The sequence below is a fragment of the Salvelinus namaycush genome, chromosome 11 (genome assembly GCF_016432855.1).
Source record: "Salvelinus namaycush isolate Seneca chromosome 11, SaNama_1.0, whole genome shotgun sequence".
Taxonomy (NCBI): domain Eukaryota; kingdom Metazoa; phylum Chordata; class Actinopteri; order Salmoniformes; family Salmonidae; genus Salvelinus; species Salvelinus namaycush.
In genome coordinates this window covers 33,664,861-33,680,769 of record NC_052317.1, presented here as the reverse complement: position 1 = coordinate 33,680,769, position 15,909 = coordinate 33,664,861, and the positions used below count along the sequence as shown (strand labels likewise).

The 15,909-nt window shown below is 41.9% G+C and overlaps 1 protein-coding gene across 1 annotated transcript; it reads left to right on the top strand.

Moving 5' to 3' along the window:
* The first annotated feature begins 3,821 nt into the window (after positions 1-3,821).
* LOC120056067 (nicastrin-like) lies at positions 3,822-10,878 on the top strand. The gene is made up of 17 exons (XM_039004214.1): positions 3,822-3,959; positions 5,191-5,292; positions 5,417-5,540; positions 5,701-5,816; positions 5,919-6,064; positions 6,236-6,380; positions 6,474-6,586; positions 6,840-6,992; positions 7,133-7,237; positions 7,357-7,434; positions 7,565-7,734; positions 8,323-8,425; positions 8,542-8,640; positions 9,279-9,366; positions 9,534-9,700; positions 9,817-10,029; positions 10,258-10,878. The coding sequence occupies exons 1-17, from the start codon at positions 3,905-3,907 to the stop codon at positions 10,378-10,380; spliced, it is 2,100 nt and encodes a 699-aa protein (XP_038860142.1). The 5' UTR covers positions 3,822-3,904; the 3' UTR covers positions 10,381-10,878.
* Positions 10,879-15,909: the final 5,031 nt, after the last annotated feature.

Sequence of the window (15,909 nt, the reverse complement as noted above, 5' to 3'; positions counted from 1 at the left end):
TACTTTGTTGAAGCACCTTTGGCAGCGATTACGGCCTCAAGTCTTCTTGGGTAGGAAGCTACAAGCTTGGCACACCTGTATTTGGAGATACTCCCATTCTTCTCTGCAGATCCTCTCAAGCTCTGTCAGGTTGGATGGGGAACTTTGCTTCACAGCCATTTTCAGGTCTCTCCAGGGATGTTTGATCGTGTTCAAGTCCGGGCCACTCAAGGACATTCAGAAACTTGCCCTGAAGCCACTCCTGCATGGTCTTGGCTGTGTGCTTAGGGTCATTGTCTTGTTGGATGGTAAACCTTCGCCCCAGTCTGAGATCCTGAGTGTTCTAGAGCAGGTTTTCATCAAGGATCTCTCGTTACTTTGTGCTGTTCAATTTTCCCTCGATCCTGACTAGTCTCCCAGTGCCTGTAAACTAGTAAAAAAATTACAAATAGTTTATACAAAACGTATTGCAATTGGTGGTCATACCCCAAATGCAACCATTTAAAGCCTTGATAGTTGCATCCTTCCTCAGGGAACGGTCGATAGTTGACAACATGGTGGCAGGTATTTTGATTGATCTGCTGCTCTAGAGTTCCAGCAGACTCACCTGGGAAAAGAGAGATGAACACATTAGTTTTTTATAAAAGTCTAGGAGACTTTTAGTGGGGGAGAGCACATGAGTTTGAGTGAGTACAGTAAATCCAATCCAACCAGTGGCCCTGGATAATATGCTATATGTCATCACACAGACAGACAGCCATAGTGAAGGAGGTTTACATAGTGCATAAAGGATATTACCACCAGCAGAGGTTACATGTCTGTGCTCTGGAGAGATCGCAGGTAGTTGGTCTGAAGGCTCTGGAGTTCCTTGGAATATTATGTCTATAGAGCGATAGATAGAGGTACTGAATGCTATTGAAAGAGAGATCAAAGAGATTCTTCAAAGTAGCCACCGTTTTCCTTGATGACAGCTTTGCACACTCTTGGCATTCTCTCAACCAGCTTCATGAGGTAGTCACCTGGAATGCATTTCAATTAACAGGTGTGCCTTGTTAAAAGTACATTTGTACTTGTATCTGATTTTTTTCTGATAAAATAATGTATATGTTGAAAGATAATGATAAAATAATTCCACTCTGAATCCTTATAACTATGAAATTGATTATAATCATAAAATTATAATCTGATGATGTGTGTAGTTTTAGTCAGAATTAGGTTAAACAATGTATCTGTATAGTGGAATAACACAGACTGTCTGAGCAAGGCGTAGTTTAGGATTTGAACTTGGATGTGGGTGCCTAGGAAAATACCGAAGAACAATTAAAACTGTGTTTGGACCGGCCTGTTTAGGCCTCTAAGGAACTTATGAGAGCATAGGGAGTACTTCTCAAGGTTTCTCTAATCTCGGGGGAATGGAACTGCCGGCTGTCACGCCCTGACCGTAGAGAACCGTTTTATTTCTCTATTTAGTTAGGTCAGGGTGTGATGTGGGGTGGGCATTCTATGTTTTGTATTTCTTTGTTTTTGTCCGAGTGTGGTCTCCAATCAGAGGCAGCTGTCTATCGTTGTCTCTGATTGGGAATCATACTTAGGTAGCCTTTTTTCCCACCTATGTTGTGGGATCTTGTTCTTGTATTGTTGCTGTTGAGCCCTACAAGGCTGTATGTTTCGTTGGTTTGCTCTTTCTTGTTTTTTCTGGTTATTCATTAAAGAATATGATTAACCTACGCTGCATCTTGGTCCACTTCTTCAGACGAGCGTTACACCGGCTTGGTAGTGATGAACAGTGGATACAACTCACCTACTGTTCGTGTGTATGTATGTGCGTAGGATATCTACTGTTTGTGTGTAAGTATGTGCGCAGCTATAAAATGGATGTCTTTGTATAATGGACTTTAGAACGTTCTCTTAATAAACTGTACTAGCCTTTTGCATTAGCTGAATCTTTGACTAATTATTATTAAACCCATGGTCTTACAAACCCAGTGGATTGGTCAAAGCTATTGATTGATTGATAGTTATTATCATTGGGATTGAAAATTCTCGTGACACTTTCCTTAATGCGTTTGAGCCAATCGGTTGTTATGTGACAAAGTGGGGGTGGTATACAGAAGATGGACTTATTTGGTAAAAGACCAAGTCCATATTATGGCAAGAACAGCTCAAATAAGCAAAGAGAAACGACAGTCCATCAATGCTTTAAGGCATGAAGGTCGGTCAGTCAGGGCGGCAGGTACAGTAGCCTGGTTAGAGCGTTGGGCCAATAACCAAAAGGTTGCTAGATCAAATCCCCGAGCTGACAAGGTAAAAATCTGTCGTTCTGCCCCTGAACGAGGCAGTTAACCCACTGTTCCTAGGCTATCATTGTAAATAAGAATTTGTTCTTAACTGACTTGCCTAGAAAAACAAAAGAAAAAAATCTTGAAAATGTCAAGAACTTTGAAAGTTTCTTCAAGTGCAGTCGCAAAAACCATCAAGCGCTTTGATGAAACTGGCTCTCATAAGGACCACCACAGGTAAGGAAGACCCAGAGTTCCCTATGCTGCAGAGGTAAAGTTTATTAGAGTTATCAGCCTCAGAAATTGCAGCCCAAATACATGCTTCAGAGTTCAAGTAACATACACATCTCAACATCAACTGTTCAGAGGAGACTGCATGAATCAGGCCTTCATGGTTGAATTGCTGCAAAGAAACCACTACTAAAGTACACCGACAAGAAGCAGAGACTTGCTTGGTCCAAGAAACACGAGCAATGGACATTAGACCGGTGGAAATCTGTTCTTTGGTCTGATGAGTTCATATTTGAGATTTTTGGTTCCAACCGCCTTGTCTTTGTGAGATGTAGAGAAGGTAAATGGATGATCTCCGCATGTGTGGTGAAGCATGGAGGTGTGATGGTGCTATGCTGGTGACACTGTCTGTGATTTATTTAGAATTCAAGGCACACTTAACCAGCAAATCAAATCAAAGTTTATTTGTCACGTGCACCGAATACAACCGGTGTAGACCTTACAGTGAAATGCTTACTTCAAATGCTTGTCATCAAGGCAAAGGGTGGCTACTTTGAAGAATGTCAAATATAAAATATATTTTGATGTGTTTTAACACTTTTTTGGTTACTACATGATTCCATGTGTTATTTAATAATTTTGATGTCTTCACTATTATTCTACAATGTAGAAAATAGTAAAAATAAAGAAAAACCCTTGAATGAGTAGGTGTTCTAAAACTTTTGACCGGTAGTGTATATATATTTTTTAAACAATATTTTTTTCCACAAAAGTAGTGCACTGGGCCAATATCGCCTTATGAAGCATGGGCAAAAACTCTACTTCCCCAGCTATGCCTGTCTGGCTCCTGGCCTATTTAGAGTGTGTATATGCTGTTTAATATGACATGTAGCCTATTTGAAATGATGAGCTCTTCTTACATTCACCTTTTCATGTTTATTAAAATAATTTTCATTCAAATCATATAAAGTTAAATAAAGGCAACACATTTTTTATATGGTTTTGTTTCAATACTTCAAAACCAAATGGTAGGTCCAGGTAGTCACAAAAATAGATTGGTGTTGGTTAAATTGTGATTTTAATGAATGGAGCTTATTTGGAGTGGCAGTTTTTATCCCTGTTAGGCAGAGAGGTTTTTAGCTGGAGTGGTTGGATAGAACCTGAAGTGTTCTGCTCCATTAGCGGTTCAACTCCGCCACATACTTTGACTGGGTGGGATTTCTATAGGTTTGAAGACTCAATCGCGCTGCCCATGCTGTCAATGACGCTATTATGGCTATAAAGATGAGTCCTCTATCTATCTCTATGTTCTGTTTTCACTGCCATTTTGATGAGGTTTTGCAATATCGGAACCTAGAACAAGTTTTACAGCAACGCTTCCTGTGTTTTTAACTGTTCTTTATGAAACCAGGAAGATGGTTTTGGAATCATCGAAATGGGTTATGTTCATAGTTTGTTGGCTTTTCAAAAGTAAGAATACCTTTCGTTTGTAACGTTAATACTAGCTACTTGCTTTCACTTACCTATATCTTATTACCGTTTTAGTTTGGCTCAGTAAACTACAGCTAACTAATAGCCCAATTATTTAGCCAACGACGTTGCTGACAGTGAGGTCCTATGGATTATAATGCTTTATAATTTTACACTAGACAACCCGAATTATGTAGCAAGTTATTTGAAATCCCGTATGTGATGCACTTAGCTAGATAGATAGCCATGTTAACCAGCTGGCTAGCTAGAAAACTTGTGAAAGTAATACTGTTGCTGCTAGGCACCACAACTTGAGTCAGCCACAGCGTGACCACTCGTGAGCTCAAGGCAAGCAGTGGGTGGGCGGCTGTACAGGCATTATATACAAAACAAAAATAAATTCAACATGCAATCATTTCAACGATTTTACTGAGTTACAGTTCATATATGGAAATCAGTCAATTGAAATAAAATAATTTGGCACTAATCTATGAATTTCACATGACTGGGCAAGGGACAAGCATAGGTTTTCCCCACAAAAGGGTTTTATTACATACAGAAATACTCCTCAGTTTCATCAGCTGTCCGGGTGACTGGTCTCAGACGATCCCGCAGGTGAAGAAGCTGGATGTGGAAATCCTGGGCTGGCGTGGTTATACGTGGTCTGCGATTGTGAGGCCAATTGGACATACTGCCAAATTCTCTAAAATTACATTGGAGGCCGCATATGGTCGAGAAATGAACATTAAATTCTCTGGCAACAGCTCTGGGGGACATTCCTGCAGTCAGCATTCCAATTGCATGGTCCCTCAAAACTTGAGACTTCTGTGGCGTTGTGTGACAAAACTGCACATTTTAGGGTGGCATTTTATTGTCCCCAGCACAAGGTACACCTGTGTAATGATAATTATGTTTAATCAGCTTTTTGATATGCCACACCTGTCAGGTGGATGGATTATCTTGGCAAAGGAGAAATGCTCATTAACAGGAATGTAAGCAAATTTGTTGACATTCTATTTATATCTACTACTGTACAAAATTAATATATTATTTTGTGCTTATTGGCATTTACTGCATTATTTGATAGGAACTATGAACATAAGCATTTTGCTGCACCAACCATAACACCTGCTAAACTGTGTACCGACCAATACAATTTGATGTCTTGGGAATACATCATTACAGAAACTGGTCACTTCAATTCAATTGTTTCTCTTCTTTTGTCTTTCAGATGTGAGTTGTAACTCTGTTGCGCAGAAGATTTATGTTGAACTGAATAACACTGTACCATGCGTCCGACTGCTCAATGCTACACATCAGATTGGCTGCCAGTGTGAGTGACATGACACACACACACTCTGCTTGGTACAATACTGTGCTCTGTATCCTTGCTATATTTATGTAATGCTGGATATTTGCATACTAAGACAAGCATTTTTTTCTATCCTGTGTCTCAGCCTCGATATCAGGTGATACAGGGGTGATCCATGTCTTGGAGTCTGAGGCAGATCTGGAATGGCCTTTGAGCAAAGGACCCAATCCTCCTTATATGGTCTTGTTGGAGTCATCCCTCTTCACCAAGTAGGTTACACACACAGCCAAAAACAGTCAACTCCATCTCCATTGACCTCCAGAACAAAGTTGGAACACACTCACTGTGACTTGTTCAGCACAGCCACACAATGATATGATCTATATCCTAGTAGCCCCCTCATACTCAAACATTGTCATCATTTTACAGGTCCATCATGATGAAGATGAAGAATGCCTCCAGCAGGGTGGCAGGGGTTGTGGTGGTCCCAAAAACTAGCCTACCAGAGTTCTCGCCACATACAACATGTCCCAATGAGAACACAGGTAGGAGGATCAGGCGTTAGGACGCCAGTCTGTCAAAATGACCAAATGATCTTTGCTAACCAGCATGCTTTTTGAATGTCATTTGTTTACTTTTATCCTCAGGTGTTTACACGGAAACCTATGATCATAATTTAGCGCACTGTAACACGACTGTATGGAATCCTCGGGGGAACGGTCTATCCTATGAGGAATTTGACTTCCCTGTCTTCTCCCTGAAAGAAGACAATGAAACAGAGATCATCAAACAGGTGAGGAGTCACTTCAAGCAGTCACAACCCAGTCTGGTAAAATCATGTCACTTAATGACCATGAAATGTCTTTATCCAAAAAACAGAGGAGATGTCTTATTCTACAGTATTTCTGTGTATTAAAACAATGTGCTCCTCATTCTGATAAATGTATCCACTCTCTACCTGCAGTGCTACTTTGATCATAATCGTGTGGTGAACGGCAGTGGCCTGCAGTATCCTCTGTGTGCCATGCAACTCTTCTCTCATATGTATGCTGTCACTGACACTGCAACCTGCATGAGACGCAGCAGCATCGACTTCAGCAGCTTCCCAGGTATACAAAGATGCATTATTGTATATGCGTGAGTAGTCAATACACACACTGTCATGTATGTCTTACAGACATCTCTCTTGCTCTCTCTCACAGTGAAGGTGTGTGAACCTCTTGGTGGTTATAATGTGTTGGCTTTCATCCGACCTTATAACAGCACCGCCTTTGGTCACAAGGAGAACGAGAGTGTTGTTATAGCAGCAGCCAGGGTGGGTGATGCATTGAGGCCTTGCCTCCCACTGACACATCTTGTCACATGTTCACAGATGTCTAAGCCTTTTGGAATCTACAAAATAGTATATACAATATGAGCCACATTCCAGTGTGTGTTATACACATCCTGAAAAGTACTTTGGTATTTGCTCTGTACCATTTCCTTCTATACAATCCTTACATGGTTTTTCCTTGTTTGGCGTTTATGGAAAATTGACTGGACACTGGATTCTTTCTCCATTTTTGTAGCTGGACAGCAGGGCATTTTTCTTGGAGGATTCTGCAGGAGCGGAGGGGAGTGTCTCAGGGTTTGTCACTCTGCTGGCTGCTGCCCAGGCACTACGTGAAGCCACTCAGGAAGCCCCTCCCACACGGAATATCCTCTTTGCCTTCTTCAACGGGGTGAGTTCCTTCGGTCTCCCTTAGCAAGTCAATCTGTGGTATGTCAATTATGGAGTCCCATGTGGTCACTTTATCATATAGCAGTAGTGTTCAGTGTTGTACTGTAAGAGGATGTTTTATAGCTTATTCCTCTCTTTCAGGAAGTATTTGACTACATTGGCAGCTCTCGAATGGTTTATGACATGAAGAATAACAAGTTTGTGATAGACCTGGACAATGTTCACTCAATACTGGAGATTGGACAGGTTAAGACATGTATATATTCTCATTGAATACTCAAGTACACAACAGGCATCAATGTGTAAAATACATGGATATACAATCAACCAACAAATAACAATGAATCTGTTATGTCATTTGTTAGGTAGCAGTGCGCAGTGGCACCAACCTATTTCTTCACTCAGACCCTGTGTCCAGGAGGAACAACACCGTCCATGACGAGGTAAGGGGGAGTGAAATGCTTCTATTTGTGGCGCGCTTACCTGGTCCATCCTCATCCACCCCTTTTTCTATATTCTCTTCATTATGCTCTCTCTCAACCCACTTTTCCCAACCGCTTACCTCTGTTTCAGGTTACGAATCTTGTAAAAAACTTACAGTCCTCCACGGCTGGTCTCAACTTCTCATTTGTTGAGACAGGTTTTTCTCAGCCACTCCCGCCCTCCTCCTTTCAGCGTTTCCTCCGAGCTCGGGCAATTCCAGGGATTGTTCTTGCAGACCATCAAACAGCTTTCAACAATAGGTGAGTGTTTGACTATGGTCTGTCGTTGCTGATCATTTTTATTACTGCAATCTTTATCTTGCCTGATATGGATTTCTTTATTAGTGTAGTGTTTTACCCAGTTTTTTAAAAGTTTTTATTTCACCTTCATTTAACCAGGTAGGACAGTTGAGAACAAGTTCTCATTTAAAACTGCGACCTGGCCAAAATAAAGCAAAGCAGTGCGACACAAACAACAACACAGAGTTACACATGGAATAAACAAACGTACAGTCAATAACACAATAGAGAATAAAAGTCTATATACAGTGTATGCAAATGGTGTAAGGAGTTAAGGCAATAAATAGGCCATAGTGGTGAAGTAATTACAATTTAGCAATTAACACTGGAGTGACAGATGTGCAGATGATGATGTGCAAGTAGAAATACTGGTGTGTAAATAAAAACAATATGGGGATGAGGTAGGTAGATTGGATGGGCTAATTACAGATGGGTTGTGTACAGCTGCAGCGATCGGTTAGCTGCTCAGATAGCTGATGTTTAAAGTTAGTGAGGGAGATATAAGTCTCCAACTTCAGCGATTTTTGCAATTCGTTTACCCATGCGCAGGTACTATGAGAGTTTTTATGACAACGCTGCCCACCTGAACCTGACTTATCCATCTAACTTGAGTCCAGAGGAACAGCTAGAGTTTGTGACTGATACTGCAAAGGTATTGTTACCATAGTAAACCCACTGATGGATTGATTTGTAATAGTCACAGTTTCCATTCCATTGTCTGTTAGAATAATATCTCTCTCTCTTCCCTCCCTCACTGTACTCTTTCAGTCTCTTACCGAGGTGGCTACTGCAGTTGCCCGCGCTCTCTTCAAGCAGGCTGGGGGAAACAACTCCCAAGTCAACAACATCAATGCAGACCCCAAAACAGTAAGACTCGATGATTGATGAGGTGTTGTACAAGTCAAACTGATCAGTCATGGCCTCCCGAGTGGTGCAGTGGTCTAAGGCAGTGCTAGCTGTGCCACTAGAGATTCTGGGTTCGAGTCCAGGCTCTGTCGCAGACGGCCGCGACCGGGAGACCCATGCGGCGGCGCACAGTTAGTCCAGCGTCATCCGGGTTAGGGGAGGGTTTGGCCGGCAGGGATGTCCTTGTCCCATCGCGCACTAGCGACTCCTGTGGCGGACCAGGTGCACGGTGTTTCGGCTGACACATTGGTGCGACTGGCTTCTGGGTTAAGTGGGTATTGTGTCAAGAAGCAGTGCGGCTTGGTTGGGTTGTGTTTCAGAGGGTGCACGGCTCTCGACCTTTGCCTCTCCCGAGTCCGTACGGGAGTTGCAACGATGAGACAAGACTGTAACTACCAATTGGATACCATAAAATTATATTGGGGAGAAAAAGGGCAAAAAAAATGTTTTTTAACTGATCAGTCATACTGTCTGTTATTTTCCATGACACTGTCAATATCTGTTAACATATATCATTCTCAACATCTACAATCTTTTAAAATGCACTTTTTTTGGACATTGAGCAGAATTGTTTGACCAACACTGCATCTCTCTCTCAGGTGACCCAGATGCTGTATGGGTTTCTGGTTAGATCCAACAACAGCTGGTTTCAGGCAGTGATGGCCCCAGAACTGAAGGACGTTCTCCGTGAGTTTTAGTCTGATACTTTTTCACAAGGACACCCTTTGACACCATAGAGGTATTCTGCTACTACTGACATTGTAAAACCCATGCAGATATGGACTAGTCACAGACACTCACGTCCATAAAGAAGGTACTTGGGTCTTCATTGCGTTGTGTTTTATGTCTCTCAGAGCCCAACCCACCCTGGTACTACGTTGGTGTTGCCAAGTTGTCCCATCAGGCTAACGCACTGACCTATCTGGTCCAATATCTCCTGGCCAATTTAACGGGAACAGCCACCAACCTCACCCAGAGCCAGTGCAAGAAGCCAGATGAGCTGCCGAATGAGAGCACATATGTAAATGTGCCTCTGGATCTGTCTGTGCTGATGGATAGATGTTTAAAAATTTAAAATGTGTTTCTTTGTATTGCTGGAACCACACCGCACTCTGAATCGCTCATTCTCTCCCTCAGATGTACTCTTATTTCTGGGTTCAGGGCGTGGTCCCACCCAACAGCACCCAGAGGGAGTCTTTCTGCATACGCACAGCAGTACGCCTGGCCAAGGCAGTGTCCCCCGCCTTCGTGCTGGGGGATTACGTTTCCAAAGAATATTCCACATGGACAGAATCGCAGTGGAAGTTCATCAAAGCTCGAATTTTCCTAGTAGCCAGCCGGGACCTGGAGGTAAAACTGCACACAATTTTCCCACCGTGATCCATCTGTTTATTTAATTACAGTTTTGTATACGTTCATGTAGTTCTGTTTGAATCTAGTAAGCCTGTGTAAGTGGTAAAATATTATTTTTATTGTATATTTTTTTTACACATTTGACTATCCATTGTCTGATAAAGATGATGGTAGAAGAGAATCACATTATTTACCTTTTTTCTTTTCTCTTAATTTCTCTCATAGATGCTGACCTTAGGTGTGGGAGTGGCTGTGTTGTTCACATCGCTACTGGTGACATACTTTGTCAGTACCAAGGCAGATGTCCTCTTCAGCGTCGTCAGGGAACCCAACAACGCCGCATACTAACCTGTGACCAGTGACCACTACTCTCACAACCAAACAGGACAGACAGATGTTTTTTTGTTTTTTTTACACACGATAGGTACGCCAGACAAGTAGACAGACAGGTTAGGGTGACCAACAGACAGGTTAGGCAGAACTGGTTGTTTTAACTCATGTACAATAGCTTTCCTGTCATTTCTCAGGAGAATGAAACCTTATGTCGGGCAAATGGACTTTGGATGTGTGATCAGCTGAATGACCACTACTATGCTTAAACATTCGGATATCGAAATAGTATTTTTTTTATTTGGGTTGCAGTCTTTAAAAATCAACTTTATTTTAAATCTAGACATAAATTGCAGGATTTAATAACATCATGCCCACATGTTTTTAATCATGTATTGATGGAATTGTTAATTGACCTGGGGTTTTTTTTGTATGTGAAGGTGATCTCTGATTTTGACCAACTGGGGAATAAATGTTATTGCCTTGATAACTAAATAAACATGGCCTTTTTTCCTATCTAGTGTTGCTTCTCTACTATTTCCCGGCATTGTTTTGGTACAGGACATGGTCTAGGACAGAAGGTACTGCAGTAGGCAATTACATAGAGTGCATTCAGAAACTATTCACACCCCTTTTTCCACATTTTGTTACAGCCTGAATTTAAAATTGATTAAATAGAGATTTTTTTTGTCACTGGCCTACACACAATACTCTTCATTCAAAGACCCAATCATGGACACTCTTACTGACAGTTGTGGCTGCTTCGCGTAACGTATTGTTGTCTCTACCTTCTTACCCTTTGTGCTGTTGTCTGTGCCCAATAATGTTTGTACCATGTTTTGTGTTGCTACCATGCTATGTTGTTGTCTTGGGTCTTTCTTCATGTAGTATTGTGGTGTCTCTCTTGTTGTGATGTGTGTTTTGTCCTATATTTTTATTTTTAATCCCAGCCCTCGTCCCCGCAGGATGCCTTTTGGTAGGCTGTCATTGTAAATAAGAATTTGTTCTTAACTGACTTGTCTAGTTAAATAAAGGTACATTTAAAATAAATACCCCATAATGTCAAAGTGGAATTGTTTATTGAAATTTGTACTAATTAAAAATGAAAATCTGAAATGTCTTGAGTTAATTAGTATTCAACCCATTTGTTAAGGCAAACCTAAATAAGGTCAGGTAATGTGCTTAACAAGTCACATAAATTGCATGGACTACCTAATCTCTGTACCCCACACACAATTATCTGTATGGTCACTCAGTTGAGCAGTGAATTTCAAATACAGATTCAACCACAAAGCCCAGGGAGGTTTTCCAATGCCTCGCAAAGGGCACCTATTGGTAAATGTGTAAGAAAAGAAGAAGAAAAGAACAGGCATTGACTATCCCTCTGAGCATGGTGAGGTAAGGGAGAGAATAGCTCGTTAATGGGGTGTGTGGGGTCCTTGATGAGGCCAACGGGGACTTTAAAACAGTTAAGAGTTTAATGGCTGTGATAGGAGAAAACTGAGGATGGATCAACAACATTGTAGTTACTCCACAATGCTAATCTAATTGGGAATGAAAAGAAGGAAGCCTGTACAGAATAAAAATATTCCAAAATATGCATCCAGTTTGCAACAATTCATTTTTTGTCCTGAAAGCAAAGTGTTTGGGGCAAATCCAATAAAACACAGAGTACCACTCTTCATATTTTCAGCATAGTGGTGGCTGCATCATGTTATACGTATGCTTGTAATCGTTAAGGACTGGGGAGTTTTTTAGGATAAAAAAGAAACAGAATGGAACTAAGCACAGACAAAATCCTAGAGGAAACCCTGGTTCAGTTTGCTTTCCACCAGACACTGGGAGATAAATTCACCTTCCAGCAGGACAATAACCTAAAACACAAGGCCAAATCTACACTGGTGTTGCTTACCAAGACATTGAATGTTCCTGAGTGGCCGAGTTACAGTTTTGACTTAAATCTACTTGAAATTCTATAGCAATACCTGAAAATGGTTGTCTAGTAATGATCAACAACCAATTTGACAGAGCTTGAAGAATTTTGAAAAGAATAATGGGCAAATGTTGCATAATCCAGGTGTGGAAAGCTCTTAGAGAGTTACCTAGAAAGCCTCACAGCTGTAATCGCTTCCAAAGGTAATTCTAACATGTATTGACCCAGGGGGTTGAATACTTATCTAATCAAGGTATATTAGTTTTTTTTACAAATGTTCAAATTTTCCCTCCACTTTGACATTACAGAGTATTCGGTGTTGGTCGTTGACAAAAAAATTACAATTACATCCATTTAATCTCATTTTGTAACACAGCAAAATGTGGAAAAAGTCAAAGGGTGTGAATATCTGAAGGCTCTGTATCTTTGATATTGGAGTTTTAGTCAGTGTTGCCAACTAATTTTCAGGGTAAGTTGCTAGAGGCAGGTTGATTTGTTGCTAAAAGTTGCTAAATGACATTGTGATGTCATTGCGTGATAACGTAAAACTGCGTCATTACGTAGAATACACAAAAACGTTACTCAAATTGACTGGCCATCTCAGCGAAAAATATGATTTTACATTTCTTCAGGTACAGACTCCCACTCTTTTTTGTACTTCTGGCTGTACAATTTTGATTGAGACATGTTGATTGATGTTGTAAGTTCTGTTCAAGATCAAACATTCGTGACCAACTATATTCATTGGGTTTGTCTCGTCGAACCCGTACTACTGCTGCTGCAGTCAGCCAACTATAATTTGCAATTTGCTGAAATTGCTGCTGGCCTGCTGCCTGTGCACGAGCTGAGCGCCTGCTGGTGACGTCACTCACAATGCACTTTTGCAGGCAGGTGTGTTGTGACTGAGTGTGTTTTATTATTATTATTATTTTTTTTTAAATTCACCTTTATTTAACCAGGTAGGCTAGTTGAGAACAAGTTCTCATTTGCAACTGCGACCTGGCCTAGATAAAGCATAGCAATTCGACACATACAACAACACAGAGTTACACATGGAATAAACAAAACATACAGTCAATAATACAGTAGAGAAAAAGAAAACAAAAAGTCTATATACAGTGAGTGCAAATGAGGTAAGATAAGGGAGTTAAGGCAATAAATAGGCCATGGTGGCGAAGTAATTACAATATAGCAATTAAACACTGGAATGGTAGATGTGCAGAAGATGAATGTGCAAGTAGAGATACTGGGGTGCAAAGGAGCAAGATAAATACATAAATACAGTATGGGGATGAGGTAGATAGATGGGCTGTTTACAGATGGGCTATGTACAGGTGCAGTGATCTGTGAGCTGCTCTGACAGCTGGTGCTTAAAGCTAGTCAGGGAGATATGAGTCTCCAGCTTCAGTGATTTTTGCAGTTCGTTCCAGTCATTGGCAGCAGAGAACTGGAAGGAAAGGTGACCAAAGGAGGAATTGGCTTTGGGGGTGACCAGTGAGATATACCTGCTGGAGCACGTGCTATGAGTGGGTGCTGCTACTGTGACCAGTGAGCTGAGATAAAGCGGGGCTTTACCTAGCAGAGACTTGTAGATAACCTGTAGCCAGTGGGTGTGGCGACGAGTATGAAGCGAGGGCCAACCAACGAGAGCGTACAGGTCGCAGTGGTGGGTAGTATATGGGGCTTTGGTGACAAAACGGATGGCACTGTGATAGACTGCATCCAATTTGTTGAGTAGACTGTTGGAGGATATTTTATAGATGACATCGCCGAAGTTGAGGATCGGTAGGATGGTCCGTTTTATGAGGGTATGTTAGGCAGCATGAGTGAAGGATGCTTTGTTGCGATATGGGAAGCCGATTCTAGATTTAATTTTGGATTGGAGATGCTTAGTGTGAGTCTGGAAGGAGAGTTTACAGTCTAACCAGACACCTAGGTATTTGTGGTTGTCCACGTATTCTAAGTCAGAGCCGTCCAGAGTAGTGATGCTGGACGAGCGGGCAGGTGCAGGCAGTGATCGATTGAATAGCATGCATTTAGTTTTACTTGCGTTTAAGAGCAGTTGGAGGCCACGGAAGGAGAGTCGTTTGGCATTGAAGCTCGTCTGGAGGTTAGTTAACACAGTGTCCAAAGAGGGGCCAGAAGTATACAGAATGGTGTCGTCTGCGTAGAGGTGGATCAGGGAATCACCAGAAGCAAGAGCGACATCATTGATGTATACAGAGAAGAGAGTCGGCCCGAGAATTGAACCCTGGGGCACCCCCATAGAGACTGCCAGAGATCCGGACAACAGGCCCTCCAATTTGACACACTGAACTCTATCAGAGAAGTAGTTGGTAAACCAGGCGAGGCAATCATTTGAGAAACCAAGGCTGTTGAGTCTGCCAATAAGAATGTGGTGATTGACAGAGTCGAAAGCCTTGGCCAGGTCGATGAATATAGCTGCACAGTAATGTCTCTTATCGATGGCGGTTATGATATTGTTTAGGACCTTGAGCGTGGCTAAGGTGCACCCATGACCAGCTCTGAAACCAGATTGCAAAGCGGAGAAGGTACTGTGGGATTCGAAATGGTCAGTAATCTCTTTGTTAACTTGGCTTTAGAAGACCTTAGACAGACAAGGTAGGATAGATATAGGTCTGTAGCAGTTTGGGTCTAGGGTGTTACCCCCTTTGAAGAGGGGGATGACCGTGGCAGCTTTCCAATCTTTGGGAATCTCAGACGATACGAAAGAGAGGTTGAACAGGCTAGTAATAGGGGTTGCAACAATTTCGGCAGATAATTTTAGAAAGAGAGGGTCCAGATTATCTAGCCCGGCTGATTTGTAGGGGTTCAGATTTTGCAGCTCGTTCAGAACATCAGCTATCTGGATTTGTGTGAAGGAGAAATGGTGGGGGCTTGGGCGGGCCAGCCGTAGAGAAATGCTTATTGAAATTCTCAATTATAGTGGATTTATCGGTGGTAACAGTGTTTCCTAGCCTCGGAGCAGTGGGCAGTTGGGAGGAGGTGCTCTTATTCTCCATGGACTTTACAGTGTCCCAGAACTTTTTTGAGTTTGTACTACAGGATGCAAATTTCTGTTTGAAAAAGCTAGCCTTAGCTTCCCTAACTGCCTGGGTATATTTGTTCCTAACTTCCATGAAAAGTTGCATATCACAGGGGCTATTCGATGCTAATGCAGAACGCCACAGGATGTTTTTGTGCTGGTCAAGGGCAGACAGGTCCGGAGTGAACCAAGGACTATATCTATTCCTGGTTCTACATTTTTTGAATGGAGCATGCTTGTTTAAGATGGTAAGGAAGGCCCTTTTAAAGAACAACCAGGCATCCTTTACTGACGGGATGAGGTCAATGTCATTCCAGGATACCCCGGCCAGGTCGATTAGAAAGGCCTGCTCGCAGAAGTGTTTTAGGGAGCGTTTGACAGTGATGAGGGGTGGTCATTTGATCGCAGACCCATTACGGATGCAGGCAATGAGGCAGTGATCGCTGAGATCTTGATTGAAAACAGCAGAGGTGTATTTGGAGGGCGAGTTAGTTTGGATGATATCTATGAGGGTGCCCGTGTTTACGGATTTGGGGTTGTACCTGGTAGGTTCATTGATAAATTGATA